This window comes from Megalops cyprinoides, chromosome 8 (genome assembly GCF_013368585.1).
Source record: "Megalops cyprinoides isolate fMegCyp1 chromosome 8, fMegCyp1.pri, whole genome shotgun sequence".
NCBI classification, from domain to species: domain Eukaryota; kingdom Metazoa; phylum Chordata; class Actinopteri; order Elopiformes; family Megalopidae; genus Megalops; species Megalops cyprinoides.
The window spans coordinates 29,242,130-29,262,147 of record NC_050590.1 but is presented as its reverse complement, the minus strand read 5'-3'; the positions used below and the strand labels follow the sequence as shown (position 1 = coordinate 29,262,147).

General features: G+C 40.9%; 1 protein-coding gene across 1 annotated transcript in view; it reads right to left on the bottom strand.

The window, feature by feature from the left end:
- Positions 1-927: 927 nt before the first annotated feature.
- The window catches only part of LOC118782403 (protein inscuteable homolog), a 40,680-nt gene continuing 21,589 nt past the window's right edge, over positions 928-20,018 (bottom strand). Inside the window, exons 3-13 of the mRNA XM_036535745.1 lie at positions 17,945-18,326; positions 15,949-16,001; positions 15,292-15,415; positions 13,233-13,346; positions 9,501-9,626; positions 6,180-6,351; positions 5,547-5,725; positions 2,850-2,916; positions 2,062-2,217; positions 1,615-1,691; positions 928-1,074 (exon numbers count right to left, since the gene is read on the bottom strand). Coding sequence (XP_036391638.1) covers positions 946-1,074; positions 1,615-1,691; positions 2,062-2,217; positions 2,850-2,916; positions 5,547-5,725; positions 6,180-6,351; positions 9,501-9,626; positions 13,233-13,346; positions 15,292-15,415; positions 15,949-16,001; positions 17,945-18,326 — 1,579 coding nt within the window. The 3' untranslated portion in view covers positions 928-945. The remainder of the gene's footprint in view (positions 1,075-1,614; positions 1,692-2,061; positions 2,218-2,849; positions 2,917-5,546; positions 5,726-6,179; positions 6,352-9,500; positions 9,627-13,232; positions 13,347-15,291; positions 15,416-15,948; positions 16,002-17,944; positions 18,327-20,018) is intronic.

The window sequence follows — 20,018 nt, the reverse complement described above, 5'->3', positions numbered from 1 at the left end:
AATGTAAGGAGCAAAGCCTCTTCAGATATATTGAGGATCTAGGCTTGTTACATTGAATGTGACAGGGTCATAGTCAAAACTTGAAGGCAGGCACATCTGGGCTTTTTTTTGACATATTCGGGAAGCCATTTTCTTCATTGGAGCATCAAAAACAAGAGTGCCCCTCCTTTCTGGTAGGGACAGTGGCTGAGGAGAGGCCAAGAGCACAGTGCTCATGCTGGGAATAGGTTATTGGCAGCAGTTAGGCATGTACTCACATTCAGAAAAGCAAGCCATTACATTATAACAGATAACTGGGTACATGCTGTGGTCCTACTGCATCAACAGAGACTTCTGATCTGGCAAAGTTATATTCAGTCTCTTTTGCTGACCTCTCTGCAACTGTCAGATTACTACCAATAGGATATGACAGGTAGACCAACTCACAGTGAAGTCCAGTATGCAGAGGATCTACATTGAGTTGTTATGTTAGGAAAGCATATCACTGGTGTGTTTTAGTTAAATATTTGTATATGTAAAGATACAATTCAAAGATTTATGTGTAAATGTGTGCAATGAAAAGATGTTTTAAGTAACATTTGTAAAGTAAAATAGACAATGAAAATGTACAAAGTACATTTCTGTCAAGTCCAAATGGTTTATACAGTTTATTATGACATTTGCAAAAAAGCATAAAATTCTAAAAAGTATCAATGATGTCCTCTTGTTACAGGTGATCTAGAATTGTTCATTTCCATCATATATTACAAATTAAATCAACAGTAGTACCATAAATATTATATTGTGGTCAAAGTCCCATTTATGCCACTTTGATAGCAAAGATGAGTCATTTTAAATTGATGATGGCAAACATACTTGTATATGTATTTTGTATTTTATATTGTAAAGTATAATAAAGCATCCATACTGCTCCTGCAACCCCCGGCCACTGTGGGAGAGCTCTCTCTACACAAAGCTCTCCTCCATGTTGGAGCAGAGCAGGAAGGAGTCCACCAGTCTTGGCTTTATGAGCTGCTGGTGGTCAGCGTCATCGATACTGTCAGGACACCCTGCTGCCAGCCTCCGCAGAGCTGCCTGCAACAACAAAAACATGGCCATCAACAGTTAATGCCATCCAACCTGGAGAAGACCAATCAGGACCATGGCTCACAGCACCCATCCAATCATGAGAGGGCAGTCACCACAGCAACATGTGGTCAAGCATCACAACCACCCCAACATGGTCTTTCAGTGCTACACTAATTAGATCAAAATTATGCAGGGACTTCTTGAGAGAACATCTTGATGTGCTCTTTATCAAACACATGAGCCACTCTTGTCAATTACTATTACACTTCAATGACAGTGCTGGCCGGATGCATATGCATATTTGAACACAGACTCCTTTACATTACAGAGTGTATGCATGCCATAGCACAAAGGGAGTATTCAGAGGGGGCTGGAGTTTTATACTTTTGGCCTTTGGAAGTCTGTTTAATACTGGCCCTAGGAGTGTATCCATCCCTTTTGATTAACAGGACCTCATGCTAATTCAGCATGCTGGTGTGACATGCACTTTGCAGCTGGGGTTTTGTAAAGGAATATTTAACACATAGTTATAGTTTATAAACCTACCAGACAGGCAACGAGCACAGAGTCACTGTTGTTTCTCTCTGCAGGCGAGCGACAAAGCTCTATGAGACGAGGAATGGCTAGAAAACAAATAAAAAGATATGGTAATTATTTTTCTAGTTTTTAAATATAGCGTACATGTTTCCCCATATCTGATATTTGGCTGAGTGCAAAATCCTCCCCACTCATTAGGAATTCCTTAACATTTGATTTTAAATTTTACTCTTTGTAAATTGGAGTCAGAACAAATGCAAACACATTTCACTTGAAAAGAAGGTTTATTTGAAGCAAGGTTCTGCTCAAAGCCAGGCTAGAAGTTTTTAATAAGGCCTTAAATTGAAACATTGATGGGAAATGTTTCCACTTTTTCTACAATTCTGAATTGGCAAAAATAAACAGGAGAAAGTGATGCATGAAGCAGCCCATGCAGAGCACTCAATAAAGTCTCACTCTGGAGCTGGATGGCAGTCTGGGCAACATCAGGATCTCTGCTGAGTCGCGCCAGAGTTACAGCAGCTTTCTGCTGCACCCGCTCGCACGCAGCACCCTCTGATGGGCTGGAGGAGGAGGGCTTTTCACTCAGAAGCAGCAGCAGCCGCTCAATTCCTGCAAGGGAAGGAAATCACATTCCATCACTCAGAGCAAAATACATGCGCACACAGGGCAGGGGCCTTTTCAAAAACTGCATTATCTGTGCTTTCAAGCCTCAGCTAAATGCTTCTACTAGAGGTTAATTCAAAGGTTAGTTCAGATAAATCCAGAAGATGCCAGTGATGAATAATGCAAACCATGAATCTGACAAACACTCCTTTAATTTTTCAAAATTGTGTGAAGGAAAAAATAAGATATAGTACAGAAATAGTACACTAATTTATGAAAAAACACAAAAGAGTCTGACATAGCTCTTTGCTTCCATCTTGAGGCAAATGACAGAATCACATTCACTGCTTTGGCACTGTAAATGGCCCCCTTGTCACTACAGCTCAGTGGGAAGAAACACTCCTTACAGCCCAGACTGGACTCTTGCTACAGTTGAGCAGGAAATAGTCCTTAGAGTGAACCAAACCAGACTCACTACATCTCCGGTGGTAATTGTTCTCGGAATTGACAAAATTGTATCCTCACCATGGTTGAGTGGGAAATGGCAGTGGTTACAGACCAAACTGGACTTTCCTGATACAGCTACATGAGATTCTAAGGGAGCGGCAAGGCCAGAGACAGTTAATTAAGTTGCATACCCTTCTCCTGAAGAACCTCTGAGGCTGCCTGCTCCAGGACTGAGATGTTGGCCAGTATTGTCACAACCTTGAGGAACAAAAACACATGAGACCCAAAAAGACAAAGCACCGAAACAAGCAAAGCTTATTGAATTATATAAGGGCACATAACATTTGTACTATAATACTGGCTGAAAAACAAGCAGCTACACAACAATTCAACAATTTGAGAGACCTTAGTACTATTATGGTTTTAAGCCATGCAGAATGTATAAAAAGGGCAGCCAGACTTAATATTACAACTTTAATATTAAAACTCTGAATCAAAATTAAGGGCATAAATATAGAATAAGTCATTTCTAGTAGCCTTTAGCAGTTTCCAAATTTCAGTCGACATTTGCAGTGATGGTACGCAAGAAGTAATATAATCTCCATTTATATGAACCCAAATATGGTGAAAAATACAGAAATAGCTGGGTCTGTGCATATATTGAAAGTTGTATGCTTCATATCGTTGACTTTAATGATAGTATATTGACCCAAGCAATACCGTAGACTTAAATAGACTGGAGCATAATATAAATCAACAGGAGTAAGAGAGCTCAGTGGGATAAAATGAAGAAAAAATAATACCATATTCTTTTAAATTTAACATGCACTTAGTTTCAGGCAGCAGTCTTATTATTTATGAGCATTACATGGAATTACAAATATCTTATCTTAGATCATACATATTTGAGGGACAAATGCTAACTGAAGTATTATCAATGCAAATTCATAAATGAATATGCATGCAAGTAGAGCCTTGACAGGGCCAGTGGACTGAATCATGCAATTATCAGTTTGAAATGCTTTGTAAAACTGAGGCCTGGGACCACATAATACACATTATTACATTATGAATTTAAATGCAGATATGCGCCAAGCACATATTACAATCGAAAATAGCATTTAAATACTTGAACCAACTGCATGTTATGCAACAAGCAGTCATACAGGAATGCAATTATACTGCAGAAATTTCCCTGAGTTGACAATAAGTAAGCTCAGTCTCTCTGTATGTACATTGTATCACTATTCCATTCCAATAAGCAAAAGAAATGAGTAGCAGTGAATCACAGCACTTTTGATTTCACTCAACTCTTCTTTTTCATTACAGCACAATAAAAGCCAAGGGGTTACGCTCCATTAAATGTAATGTCATGCCCACCAGTTCCAGTTAGTTTTAAATTCTTGAAAGACTTCAGAAACTTCAAATTGCTAGAAATCTAGATCAAATACAAAATTTTGATTACTGCTGACATGGAAGAAGTCAAATTAAGCCCTAAAATGATGTTAAATTAAGCCCAGAAGATTGCCATGTGGTGTACTCTATAGCACATCCTGAATTTAATATGAATGTGCTGTATAATTGAATAGGATCCTGCAGCAGAAAAGGGCAGGATGTCTGAGGAGAATGGAGTGGGTCTGCTCTTTACAAGCACAGCACCAGGTCATGTCTCTCTGTAGTACAGACCCACAGCTGTGACCTGGATTAGTGTGAAAAAAACAGGCAGGACAGATGTCATCAGTTTTGGTCAAAGTGCTCACTGTTTGCACCTGCTACAATAGTGCTACCTCTTAAAAAGCAGTGTTTCCAGAAGGCTATGTGCTCAGTGCATCCCCCTACTGTGACAAAGTAAAACGGTACAAAAAATATAAAAGATGGATTTGTGTAGCAAGCTTGTAGGAATTAAGTCATGCATTTGAGCATAGCATTTTGGAAGTACTACTACTAAAGAAGTGTTGGAGCTGTTGCAACACAGTTGTAGCATGCTCAGATGCAAAGTACTTTTGCCTAAACTGAACACAAAATCTGTTTTAGTGCTCATTTTAAGTATGGTATATTGGCCCAGCAGGACTGCAGACTTAAATAGACTGGAGCATAATATAAAATAACAGAAGTGAGACAACTCAGTGGGATAAACATTGAATTCAATACACTTCAACCAAAAAATATCAACAATAACGTTGCATTTCATTACAGTATCATCATTAAGCAGGCACTCTTTTACAGAGTGACTTAGGTTACAATTGCATTTATACAGGTAAATATTTATGCAATTGTGGGTTAAGTATCTTGGGGTTTAACACCAGTGCCCCAATGGAGAACTGAACCAGCAACCTTTTGGTTATGAGCCCTGCTTTGTTCCAATATAATACATTATGGAACAATGCAAAAACTTAAAAAAAAATGCACACTTCTAGGAATTGAGTCACACACAGGCTCCATATATTTGAATATCATTCCAGTATATCATGGAATAGCTGGTTGCAGGGGTTGCCTGTCTTTCATCATAGAAAGAAACTTGTTGAGTTTGGAGAAGGGTTTGTGGATGTCTTCTCTGGAATGAGGTGTGTGAGGACATATGTGCACCTGGCTGGCTATTATCCTGAACTCCAATTCCACCTGTCAGTAGACGCTGTAGCACTAGGATCTATCGCAGGTAAATTGAAAAGATGAATTAGTATACACATACAAACACTGACAATGAATCAACTATTACTACTTTGTTACCTGGTTCTTAGAGTTGGGTACATGTGGGGTGCACTTGGTCTTTGGAGCAGGTTTGAGTATGTATTGTCTTTGCAGTAAGGTATGTATATAGGGTTATCTGGTCCTTGGAGCATGGTGTATGGCTGTAAATTCTGTGAAATGTATAGTACAAGTGGGGTTACCTGGTCCTTGGAGTAGGGTGTGTCCACTCGGCGGCGGTCCCGGCAGGCCTCGAAGAGGATGTGAATGGCATTGAGCTGCAGGAGGATTTCACAGGCCATGGTGTCAAAGAAGGTGATGTTGGCCAGGGCCGCAGAGGCCAGGAGGAAGACTTCTCCTGAGGAGGCCTCCTCACAGAGCTCTGAGGGAAAACACAGGCAATCAGCGGCTCCACAGGAACTCATTCATTCATTAACATTCCTCCCCACAGCTGCAGCACATCACAATAGTTCAGAAAAGCTTTCAGGAGAAAATAAAGTACAATTTAACCTCTCACACCAGCATCTTTTTCTGTTGACACGTTTAAGATGGTACAACAAAGCCACAGTGTAGATCTGTGCAGATCGTAAGTGTTTATATATCCTTTGTAATTTCTGAGAAAAGATGACAGGATCCACAGAGGATGAGGTTCCCAAGCAAAACAGATATACAGTATATTTTCTGCTATTATCTTAACAATATTAAAACAGTGAAATGGCTTTTCGCTGTTTTTCGTTGTTTTGCTCTTAAAGGCAGTGCAGGCCGAGAATGGAAATCCTAGCATGCCATTACTGGAGAGCAAGGGGCAGTATGAGTCTCCTGCTGCACACACTTACTGATCAGCGCTGTGACAATGTCCTGCATGCTCTCCAGGAAGCTGCTGAGGTGCTGGGTGAAGGTGTGGTGGGGGGACGTGATTTGGGCCACCACTGCTGCTGCCTCCGCCCGTGCTGCCTCCGCATTCCCCTCATCCGTCAGTATGTCCGCCAGGCACAGAATCCCATCCACCTGTGTGAGAGAGCCTTTCAGTGATGCTCTCGGACCCAGGCCAGACTCCCCCAGCCCATAAACGTGCCGGGATTTAACAGCATTACACAATGCCTTCTTTATTGCTGTTGCTAGGTAGCTGGGAGGGACTCACTCATGTTTACGCTGTGAACTCACATGCTGCCCGCATTTTGGGTGCAGATGAAAGTGCACTCCATCTCCACTTTGGCACCTGGCCAGTGTCTTTAATTGTCTCATGATATATTTAAGTAAGACGGCAGTGTAATCTAATAAGAGCCGTCAGAGCAGCAGAGAAACTGCTGGCCGAAGCGTTTTTATAATTAGTCACTCAAGCAGAGAAACTCTGGAAAGTTGCCCTGCTTTTATTTTAATTCAGATTGAACATCATTTAAGATGTCAGGCTTGTGGGAAGGAGGGACAGCAGTGGCAGCTCCAGGGCACTCCCAAGAATATACACATCTTCCTGTCCACTGCCTTACTAGTGCCTGCTCTTTATACAGCGCCCCCAGTCTGTGTAGAGCTGCTATTACTGAGGAGACAAGCTCAGGGTCTTTTGCATGGCACTGGTGCACCAGATGTCACCCTAAGTGACAGAAATAAACAGGCCCTGTGAATGCAATCAGTGTCCTGCCACTGAGGTGTGCTGACATGGTAGGAAGACATGCAGTGAGTAACAGGAGAAAGTCATAGAAAGCAAAATGAATGGCTATAAACTGTAGTTTTACTAGAAGCACTAACCCTGGGTTTCTGCACCTCACTCTCTGCAGCCTTTGCGGAGTAAAAACAGAGACCTCTTTTACACCAGTAGGGGGCACTGTTGCACAATTTTCAAAGCCAACATCCAAAAGGGACCGTGCTTTCTTTTATTAACCTGTGCAGGAAAAATTATTGAGCTGGACTGTGTGCACTGCCACTCCATGCCTTTTTGGAAGAGACTGAGAAATCTGGGCTTTCAGACTTTCATTACAGCTGCATTTTCACATTTTTATGTTGGCCCACCCCATTATCTTGCAAAACGTGTTTGGTGAAAATAGCAAATATACTATCTGTATTTTACGTGTATACCACTAATGTCTTTATTTTAATGCTACTGAGTTCCCCAGTAACAACATTTGGAGTAGATGCAGTCATCATTTCATTTCCTGAGTGATGTGAATAGTTCCTTTCTGGGTGTGGGCCATGTTTGGGGAGTGTGGTGTACGCTATGACAGCTGCATGTGGGGGATCGTCAGTCCCACAGTGATGCACAGCAAGCTACACTGCCCCGTGCACCAGTCCTTACACTGCACTCCCCAAATTTTCCCCACTTTGCCCATACTCAACTACCCTGTCTCTAGTTTTCTGTTCATCTCACAGAGAAGCCACATCACAGAGAGACTCAGCTTCCCAACCCAAGTCACCTCATTACAGCTGCTGTCCCCACACCCAGTGGGAGCACTGCTATGGGCACTTTGCCCACCACCCTCTGCTACCTACTCTGAATTAAGTCCACATTTTTATGGGGTTGTGTAATCATTTAAATCAGTCATTTAAAAACCTCTGCCAGTACATTTTGCTCAGAACATGGTTTACACAGTTGTAAGTGAATACATAATTTATTTGCAATAAATATGGAGATCACAGAATAAGATTTGATTGGGAACTTCTGAATCAAATCAATGGGTTAAATTACAAAGAGATACTGAAGTTCCAATGCTGTGGCAGGTGTGCTTCTCAAGGCTCAGTGATTGTCTGTGTTTACTGCACAGGCGGCTCTAACGGGCTCCTCTGAGACGCCTGCTTCCTTCCGTTTCACACCTGACGGCTCTCATCCTCCAAGCTGCGTGTTCAGCCAAACAGAGGATGAGGGCTGTCCTCAAAAATATTCTCAATTTGTTTTTTGGTGAACCTAACATTTTCCTGTGGTAGCACACATTACAGCCTCCTTCAAAAAATTTCCATTGTCAAAGCTTGTTAAAGACATTCTAGGATTCAGTTAGTCTTCCCTACTCAAAAACTTCCTTTAGAAAAGAAAAACAGTATTTTAGTTGGGCAGACATTTTTCCTGAGCGCAAATAAGGAGAGCCACATAGACATCAGCATTTCAGTGTTTAATAGTACCAAATTTTAAGGGTTTTTGTACATTTAGTCAGGCTTAGTTTTCTGCATTTTTCATGCACCTGCACTTTACAGTTTTCAGGCCTTCAGCAGACAATGCTTGCCTTGTGAGATTGCCCATTTCAGTTCTTCCTCCCATGTTGGTTTCAGCAGACATGTATGTCTGAGTTGTGTGTGGAAATCCCTTCCAGTAAATTTTCTGTCCCTTCCATCACTATAAAACCTCTCTCTTTGACAGAGATGCAGCCCATAAGCCACGCCCCTTTCTTGTTGTGTTGTGAAGAGGAAATGCTCACGCAGTTTTGATATTTGCAATTTATTTATATCCATATTCACATTTTATATGCATACTTTAGCTCAGATGAAAGTCGGATGAAAGACGCAAAAATTACATTTGAATGCCTCTAGCTGGAAATTATTTTCATATGTAATAAGATTTTTCATCTAGTATTGTGGTCAGAAATTAAACAATAATGAGTCACTCAGACTGTCCAATTACAAATGCGTGTATACTAAATCGTTCTTTGAAATAGTATGCAGAAAACTCTAATAATTTAATTCCCATCAATATTTATGCAACAAAGAAAAAGTGGATTTCAAAAAATAATTTAGATCTTTTTCGGTACAACCACTTATCAATATGCACTACTAACCACAGGGAATTGCCTCTCTAGCTCTCTGAACATTTCTTTAATAAGTAAAACCATCCCTATAGAGAATGTGTCTGTATGTGTGCCAAAGCTCAGGATACTTTCAGCTCTCAACTTCTAACTAAAATAAGCCTCCCCAATAACATGAACATGAAATAATTCAGCTGCTAAAACAAAAGACCCTCAATATTACAAGGACTGCTTTCGTAAGAACAGTGCATTAAGATCGCTCCGTGTTCTCACTATTGAGAGATGTTTCCTCTTGTTAAAATAAGCCAGACCACACAGACTCTGGCAGCTGTTTCCCTGTTGACTCTGTCTGGCCCTAGACCCCCCTGTAAACATGGTCTATGTGTATGCATGTGGATGGTTGGATGGAGGTGGTGTGGCACACCCTCCTACCTTCTCCAGCTGCTTGATGCCCTCCTCGACGCAGCAGATGGAGGCCACAGTCCTGAGGGCATGGGCATAGAGACAGCTGAAACAATCCTGCCTGCAGATCTTGAACAGGGCCACCACTGCCCCCTCCTGGGGAGAGAGGGAGGCACAGGGGTGGCATTAGAGGTAGAAGCCCAACATCGTACGTATACAGTGTCCCACACAGGGTTTGGCATGTGCCTTCTCTGCAGCATGTATAGGGAATAGATGTGGTGTAGTGGTTACAGCTCTGGACTCTGGCCCTCTGTGCTGTGGGTTTGACTCCCAGGTAGGACTACTACTGTAACCTGCCACACTAACATCATCTGTCTAAGCACCTCTGTCTGGAAAAGGCTGTGCTTTTAAAACTTGGCCTTAACTATGTCTTTGTATTTTATGCAAGGTGTCTGATTGGTTATTGTAGTCTCAGCCCTGCATGTTTCTGGTTAAGGTGAGGTGAGGTATTGAACCATAGCTCAGATGGGTGATCCCCTAACTGGAAAGCAACACCCCAAGGCTGAAACATGAATATCTTATTCATTACATAGCGGACCAAACGTAAACAGGGCAAGCCTTTTCGGGCTGATAGGTATCCTATACAACTTTTCTGCCTGCGGGGCTACTTCTACTTCATTCTGAGCAATAAATACTGAGAGCTATCTAACAACACACTTAGAACTGATGTCAATCTTTTCAGTTTCACCACTGCAATATTAGCACAACAGGAAATTCCACTTTATGGTTCAGTTTTTCAGATTCCAGTTTACAGGAATAAATTTTGAAAAATAAAAAGAAAAATGCAGGTGTGCTTATGTGGGACAGACCTAAATTTGCTGATTTTTCATATTATTCATTCAAAAAGTACAAACTGAAACCGCAGAGGGAACAGGACAGATTGATAGATTGATACAGATTGGTAGAATCACCCATAAGGTAACTACCACCATTATCCCAATAAGCTGTATAATTCAGCTGACAGAGCTCACACACAGGTATTACTGGCTGCACGGAAGGAATGAATGGATAATGGTTAGGGTTCCGATACTGAGTGTTTTCAGGTTAATACTGCTACTGCACTCAGTGGTGGAATCCAGAGCCAGGTGCCAAACACCCAGTCCTGGGGCAACCTATATGTACAGCACTGACCCTGATCTGTGTGGAAGGTTCATTCTTTGGTTCTTGAGACTCCAACTGTTGTTTTCAGTGAATGGAGATTGTGGCAGTGCTGCACACAGTGAGGTGATGGTAAAACATAGGAAAGATTTTTATAAATTTTATAATGTATTTGAGGCAGGCTGTGTAAGGGCAAATAAAAGTGTAAGCAGCTGTAAGATGCTAAGCTGAATGTCAAAACTGAGATCTTTCCCTGCTGTAAATTTGGGCAACAACCTTTAAATAACATTTGGGCAGCAAAAAGGAACACTTGTGCCTTTGGCAGACGTACAGTATTTTAGGAATTATATTTCATAACACCATAATTTAGCCCAGCTCTACAAGCATTAAATTAATAAGAAGCCTTGCCTATACCATTTTGAAAGAATTCTGTGGTGTTGTTTCACTGCCAGACCACACATGCACATGCACACACACACACACACGCACACGCACGCACACACACACACACACACACACACACACACACACACACACACACACACACACACACACACACACACACACTCACACACCCACAATTTCAGCTCTCCCCCTGGGGCAACACTTCATTAGCACCATCCAAGCATTTCCTAACACAAATAAATGAATATGCAAATAGTGCATGGACTCAAATGGAAAATATGGTCCTCCAGTACCTTGGATAATCTTTTCACATGATCAGAAGTGCCTTGAAATAATACTTTTAAACACCATATTATTTTTTGTCACCAGGGCCAGAAATGCATTGATTAGATCACTACTAAAGAAACCTTTCCTCTTCCTTGGAGAATCTAGTCCTTTTTTATGCACACTGGTGTTTTCTGTCTGTGTAGGAGGCAGAATGAATTATGTATGGGAAGGGCTCCTTTTATTAGCCAAACAGAGAGACATTTTCCTCCGAATGTTCCGGATGTTGGTGGGCAGTTCTACAGAGCCGTTGTAGATGTGTGCAGACAGCCTGTGTACCACACCACCTTCCGCATGTTCCGTAGCCCAGCGGGTATATGGAACATACAGTGTACAGTACCACACAGCTGGGTGCAGCAGCTCTGTGCTGAGCAACAGTTCAAATAGACTTTGTGTTAAAGAGTCTAGATAGACATTATGTGAAAGAGCTGGAGTGTGAAAGACCTGGATTATGAAATAGCATGAAATGTGTGTTTTGGCGAACTCCTCTACAAGAAAGAAATGTGTGTGAAAAACATAGTTAAGGTTGTTGCCTTGATGTGTTCTGAAACACACTACGCTCACACTTTACAAATCTTTCATGATACTTGCCTTATATGCTGCAAACAGCCAAGAGTAGCGCTGTTAAATGTTGATTTTGAATGAAAGAGTTACATTAAAAGCAAATAAATGACTACTAACTAAAAACTAACTAAGTACAGTAACATTTCATTAAGAAACCTAAACAGCAAGCCTTATATGTTCTTATTTAGTTCACGGATGCTTTAAAGAATTGTTTTTGAACACAGTTATACACACAGAATTACTAGAAACCATTTTTTCTGATATTTTGATTTCTGATTTTTGTGTGCTCTCTCCAGCTAGAGTAGGGGTCCTTGACTGCCATTATGTTGTACTAATAAGAGAGGCATACTTTGATTACCAACATATTTCTCGTGCACTTCACTCTTATTATCCCCCAAACTGTGCCCTTTATTGGGTCCTGAACTTTGGCAGAGAGTGAGCACCAGGTGAAGATTCTTTTGGTCTTCTGACTCTGTTGTGTCCTGTGCTAGCAGGTTGGAACAGCAGATACTTGATAAGATTTTGATCTGCATCATCCTTTTCCTGTAAGGGATTTTATCTCCTGATTTACTGCACATCACAAGACAAATACATAGCAGTCACAAGAGAGAGGGCAACAAAGTGTTGGGGAAATAAAGTAGAAAATGCCAAATTTAAAGCATTGAACAATGAAATGCTTCACATACCAAAACAGCAACAATGGCTAGGTTTGAATCTGATTTAATAAGTATATTTTCCTTAGATACCCCTGAAAAAAAATGTATCTGCTTTCTAAAATTACAATATGAAGACATTTACTCTCAAATCAACAAGTATTCACTGTACTCTGTTCATCACCGCAAGGGAAAAGATGACACATTAGTCTATCTCAACAGTGTTATGAGCCTTTTTAAGCAGGCTGCTTTGCCTCATGGAAAGTCTGTGATAATGAAGACGATGATTGGTAAAGAAAAAGGCCAGTAAATTGGTTCCTTCCTGGATGAGGCAGGCAGTGGTGCTCGCGGCTGTAATGGGAGCAGGCAGTATTGATCGAGCGTTGGATATGTGTGGGTTTAATGAAAGCCCAGGAAGAGTCTTATCAAGCTGGGCACTGGAAACAGCAGTCAGCTAATGGCCATTGAGACCCTGTGCTTGAACTGGACCTTCTTATCTAGATGGCCCAGGCTCTTTAAAGTTCTGACGAGGGGTGGCGGGGTATGGTAGGGAGGGGGTTGGGGGTAAGGTGTGTCATTCCTGACTGTTGCATGGACGTGCTCAATGCCAGCAGACAGAAGCTTAGTGGCTGTGACAGCCTGTGTGGGGCAGACTCACCTTGGCGATGATGCTGCACAGCTGGGGGCCATCCTGTGTCAGAGACAGCAGGCTGCTAATGGCGCCTCCTATGGTGTACACGTTGTCAGACGACTCGATCTGCCTGATCAGAATCTGGAATATAGGCCATACAAAAGCCTCACAAAAGACAACCCTGAGGCATTCTAATCGGAGGGTACAGCAAGAGGGTAGCATGAAGTTGAAGGACAGCAGTGTAGCATAGCTGATAAGGAAGTGTGCTTGATTTAAGTCCTGGGTTGGCTACCTTGGTTCTACTCCTGAGAGGACGACTTTGGTCAAGCATCCAGTTGTGTAAAGGGATGAGTAATATATGCTAAGCAGATCACCCTGGGTAAAGACATGTGTGCTAATCAGTTAAATAGTAAGAACAGCTGGAGAGACAGACAAATGGATTTGGCACAGATGAGTCTCATTCCTACAAGTCAATGAGCTCTTAGCTTTCATATCTTATGTAATTAGATTCTTTAAGTGAATAAGGGAAATTACATATTTCTATTGACAAAAGTGTACATTTCAATTTAATGTAATCCTTGTCTGATTGCATTGAACATCTTGATTGCTGTCTGTATTATACACAGTTAAACACATCCTCCATTGTAATCCCCTCTCCTGACTTTGTGCCAATAATGCCGCAACAGCCCATTGTGATTTATCCTGCAGTTTGACTCTTTAGCGTTTGCTAAAGCGTTTGCTCTTGTATTTATTCATTGCCTCTGCTGTCACTTGATTTGTTTGTCATTTGAATTTGTGCAACAGCGCAGCAGAGGAATTTTCAGGCTCTAGGTGGGAGGATCCCCGGGACTGGTTCCGTACAGCTGGACTGCAGCCTGATAGCCTGTCAGCTGGAGTTTGAGGACACAGGGTATCATTCATACGCCAGCACATCTCTGCAGAATAAAAAGACCTGCTCACTATTGACAGAGCCCCAATGCTCTTTTTTGTTTGTCATTGGAGGCTGTTATACAGGAGACATTTCCCTGCTTGCTTCATGTACTACACATGTATTATGAATGATTTTCTGTCATGCCAGATCTACCTGGCCCCCTTGTTCCTGACAGTTGACTGAACAGTGCTGATGTGTCTTGTATACAAGTCCTGTCCCTCCCCCCTCCTCCAAATCCTGACTTTAAAAAGTTTGATGTCAACAAGCAAAAGTTTGAGTGGATGCAGTTAGCCTCATGTTGGGAGACTGCATAAATGGTGACCTTTTATTGAAGGTTGTTTTTCCTGGTGAAAGTTTCTGTGTAAATGTTTGTTCTATCCACAGTGAAACACTGCATAATGTATTTTTTGTTGTGCTTTTGTTTGATGTTAGCCCAGCAATCATCTCAAATGTTTTACACACACTGTGTAAACATATTTTACACACACAAGTGTGTGACTTAATGTAGTCTCCCCTCTGAAAATGTAATCTGCCAGACAAAGGTTTCTGTTGATTTAATTTCTGTTTTTTTATTCTGTATACACTGAAAATGTTTTCATTGGCAAGTGAGGCTATTGTCTGAAAATACTAAACCTAGGGAAATGTTTAAATATGTCCACTGGTCATTCTTACTAAGTGTTATGTCCAGTTCAGCATTTTCCCTTGTTCAAATATCTCAGTTGTTTTTTTATTTGTACCAGAAATCTGAAAACTAATTATGAAGATTAGGATTTATATTTGATTTGGTTAGATTGTATCTGTATGCGCCACTACACTCACGGTTACATGTTTAATTGAATAAGACAGCTCTGACATTCCTTGGGGTGGAATTCTAAGGGTTGTATTGCTCTTTTCTAATACTTTTGCTGTCTGTAGTCTGGGCAGTCTCTAATTCTCTGTAATTTGCTCTTGATATGGGCATCTGCAATTAATCTATCTACCAATTAATCAGTCATTAAAAATATATTGATTTATTTTTTTGCCAGAGAACTAAAAATGTTTTTCAAACCCCATTTACATAAACCAATTATAAATACGTCATAACATACAATATAAAAATATTTCTTCAATCAACCACTTAATTGAGAGAACAGAGATGGGGGGAGAGATCCTCACCTGTACTTCATTTGCCAAGGCCATGTCAATCATTTGGCTGAAAGAGTCACTGACATCTGTCAGTATTTCATGGATTGCCTCTTTCATTGATTTCAGAAAGTACTCATCGTCAGTATGGATACACCTGTAGAGAGGAGGGCACTGAATGAACCACTGTCACTATTAGCCATCAATGCTAAAATGCCACCTATGATAATTGTACTGGCACCGTTATCGTAAATCTACTGCTGTATATATTCAGCAAACTAGCCAACTGAGCACTGACTGATGTCAAAACTGTCAGCTCATCCGTAGACTTTTTCACCTCTGAAAATATATTAAATATACAGTACTTGGATGTTCTGTTGTATTACACAGAAGTGTATAATGTGTAGTGGCAAATCCATTCTAATATACAGAAATAATGCACAAGTGAAATCAGTATTGCATTGAATCTTCTATAATAAAGAGATTGGCTCCTTCAATTTATTCACTCACTCATGCTTTAGAACTTACAAATGTATTGCAAAGGAGAATATATATTGTGAGCAAGACACATTCGTTACTCATTTGTGCATTGTGAATATAGAATTTGTGCAGTGCAGACTGTTTAATGGAGGTTTGACAGTGGAGAGGGATCCTTCTGTTCCAAACAGAAGTAATAGTGGTCAGCTGTACCTCTCTGTGATGTTGGTCAGCTCCATGCATTTATCCAGGAGTGACTTCTCATACTGCAAACAGTGAGGGAGAGATAAAATGGGAATACACAGTTAGATACACAGTCACAGTGCTGGCTGCACCTCAGTTCTATAGAGGACAGCCCCAGTGATTAAGTGAGGTCCATGTGCTTCATTCAGAAAGACAGGGCTGCAGAATATTGCATCATTGAAACATTAGATCAGCTGTATCCGTATCCAATTGTTTGCATTTTAGCTGCATGCTAGCAACACCTCATATTTTGAAAACACAATATACTTGTAGCTACTTGTAGAGCTGAATGGGATGAAGTGTCAGTGTTCATTTTTGTAGTCTGAAACAGTTTGAGGTCAGAATGTTTGTTTTTCTACATTCAGATACATTAAAATACACTGATGTATTTAAGTTCATTGCTGTATGGTTGCCCCAGAGACCATCAGGACCTGAAAATAAAGTATAATTGAATATATCCATATTCAAATGAATGTAATGACAAAAAACAAGATGTTTCTGGGGCTAACATGAATTGAACATAAGAACATAAGAACATATGATGACGAGAACAGGCCATTCGGCCCAACTAAGCTCGCCATTTCTTAATTAAAGAGTATCCAAAACTGCATCAAGTCTAGACTTGAACACAGCAAGGGTCTCTGCCTCAACCTTCCTTGTAGAATTGCAGAACCATGGTTACCTAAAAAAGACACTCCGCCCATAATTAAAACAAACTTGATTTGCATTAATTTTATTCATAACTAAATTCATTTTTTGATTAAAAGTTCCATATCAATATCCAGTGTTCACTGTAATGCAGATGAGAGATTCGATGAAGAAGGAACACAAAAATGACCATTATCACTCTGATGGTTATTCTGCAGTGAAAAATGATGGAATTGGTTTGTAACAGTAACATTTTTAATGGATAATAAGGCCCATGAATAATGTTTCAAATCTGCATGAGCTAATCTAGTCCTGCTGGTTAAGAAAGCCATTTTGTGGAAGGAAGCATTGTGTTAAGGTCATGCTCTTTATGCAACAGTGGCTCCTCAGACCCTAGGGAAATTTGATCAAGGCACATGGACAGTATATTTTTTCTTCTATTTCATGGCTTATTGATATTAGAATATGAATTGCAAAAGAATGATGGGAAAACTGAGTCACAACTCCAATTTAATGGTTCATGAGTTCAGGGCTGCTCGTAAGAGTGGTCTATTGTACAGGCAAGGGAGGTAACGGGCCACGGCGAAATTGTGGTACTTCAGTGTCTTCAAACATCATTACTAATGGACCATGTTCCAGACCCAGTAGAACTGCAGTGTGGTTTGTCCTTCATGTCAATTAGTGAATTTAAACAAGTGATGTTTTTTTTTCCTTTCTTGGATTATTCCACAACACGTGAATTTCTACTGTGTGCCTCAACAACTAAAGGAAACAATTTCTATAATTTGTTACTCACAGTTAAGGCCATAGTACTGTGGTTCATTACATTTTGGGCTAGCTCAGATGAAATTACCCATAACTTAAAGTATAAACAAAAATAGTAGTAACACTCAGTCAGGCATTACAGCTGTCAAGCCATCTATGCCTGCTTAAGGGTATAACAGAAGCACTCAAAAGGACATACTTTATATTCTAAAATAAGGGAGACTTTTTTGACATTTTCAAGACAACCATTAAATGAAACCAAACCATGACACCAAAACCAGGTTTCAGTCAAATTTGATTTAAAATCATCCATGAACAAATGAGGCACTTTTCTCATTGATAAAAAACAGAGAATTTATGAAGACTACAGCTTTAAATGTGGGGCTGTCATCCTTTGAAAAGGGGTAACTGAAAAAGTACTTAAGTACTAGAGGAAAAAAGTGAAAAGGAATTTTAGGCTTGAATCTTGCACATTCTCTTAAATGCATCAATTATTACTTTCATATGAATTCCACAAAGCATGTGCAGGATAATGTGCTTCCCTGGCCCTCACCTTCTGCATGTCGGTGGGGCAGCTGCGGGCCGAGCTGTATTCATGCACCAGCGAGCGCACGTGGCAGTTGGCCCGCACGGCGGTGCTGTGTACGCGCTGCCAGCGGCCCCTCTCCAGCCGGTGAAACATTTTGCCCAGTTCAGTGCTGACTATGAAGGCCCTCTTCAGCAGCATCTGCAGGCTGTCCCTGGCCACCTGCTCTCCACTGCTACTGCCGCCACCACTGCCACTGCTGCCACCACCACCCACAATCAGCTCACTCTGCACATCCTCATCCACGCTGATGGGCTTTGACTGTAGAATGCACATGCACTCCGCCTCTGTCATGTGACGCAGGTCCTCCATCCAGCGTTGCACAGAGTCCACCTGGATCACGTGCATCCTGGGGAGAAAAGAGATGCACTCCTTGGGCTGAAGGGATGGAGGCAGGGATACGGCACAGACCACAGACTCCCCCTCAGTCAGAGGGTTACGACCAAACTTAAACTGAATTCTGAGTCACAGTGCACCATAGTGGTTAAGGAGCAGGACTTGTAACCGAAAGGTTGCTAGTTTACATCCCCACAGGGGCACTGCTGCTATACCTTTGAGCAAGGTACTTAACCCACAGTTGTCTCAGTAAATAACCAGCTGTATAAATGGGTAACATTGTCAAGAAAAAAAAAAAAACCTCTAACCAATGCAAGTTGCTCTGGATAAGAGCATCTGCTAAATGCCAGTAGTGTATTGTAATCATTTTAACAAAAGAGTACTTTCAAAACATGTCTGGAACTTATTGCCATTGTATCTTTTCAAATGACCTGACCAAAGAATCAGCAGGGTCTTCAACCCCTTTGTTTTACTGGAATGTACATTAATAGTCCTAAAATCTGTAACATTAGATGTATTTGTTTTTTATGTTTAATAGATCAGTTAAATAGTTCTTACTGTGTGTGACATTCCTCACTACAATAAAAAGCATTGGGAGAGCAGAAAGAGCACTGTGAGGTTAAAACATCTCTGTGGGGCCAGAGAATTAAGATGCCCTTCCATCAGGGACAACATACAGGAATTGTGGAAACTGGAAAGTATTCCCTTATCTAATCTAGATCATTTGCCTTCCTCTTGAGTACATATGCATGAGGCTTTAAATGCGCTGTGAAGTTACACTTTCGTAAACCATCTGTATCAATAGCAACACCAATCCATCTGGCTCTGTTTTAACACTTCAGCCAAAGACTCGGGACCTGTTTGACAATAGCACTGCATTGATAACTACGGGAAAGTCCTCCAGGGGGACTGCTTCAGTCAATAGGTGAGAGGTCACTCTGCCAAGGATCGATAAAGATAATAATGGTAGAGTCTGTAAATATGGCATGGTAATGGTCCTTTTTCAGGTCTACCGTTTCACTGTGAGAAAAGAGAGACTAATACAGCTGGGTCTGACAAAACAAATATCCCTTGCCAATAATTCGCCAACCTAATGAGTTAAGGCTTTAACTGGGATTCCCATTTGCCCTCTGAGATCTGTGGAATCAACAGCAGAGGAGAACAAATCTATATTAGTGACACATCCGTTTCCTCTGGGGAGACCCCAATGAAATAACCTTCAATCAGTAATTTTCTCCTTCCAGCAATAACTGACATCCACCATTGACATTTGCTGCCCACACAATGAATTAAAATAATATGACAATGAGTCTGACATCATCATCAAGGGAATATTACCACTGTAACAGTCCTTTTGGAAAAAAGAGAAATAACCAGCAATTTTCTGTAACACCCAATCAATGAGTAACCGAGAAATACATATGGCAATGGCACACTGGTCAACATTTTCTCTAATCCTTTATTTCTCTAATCCTTTAGGTGACCTCACTTGGACTTTATCGTCTTTGTGTGTCTGAAGTATTAATAACCCTAGAGGAACAAGCACTGGCCTTTCACTTTAATCTCCACAACAGTCAAATATCCAGTTCCAGCTTTTAAACAGAGCTGGTAAAACATTATTACTGTTGGGTGGATACAGTTGCTATTCTAATCGACAGCCTGCACTCAAGGGGCATATTTTCAAAGTTCAATGTCCGCTTGTTTT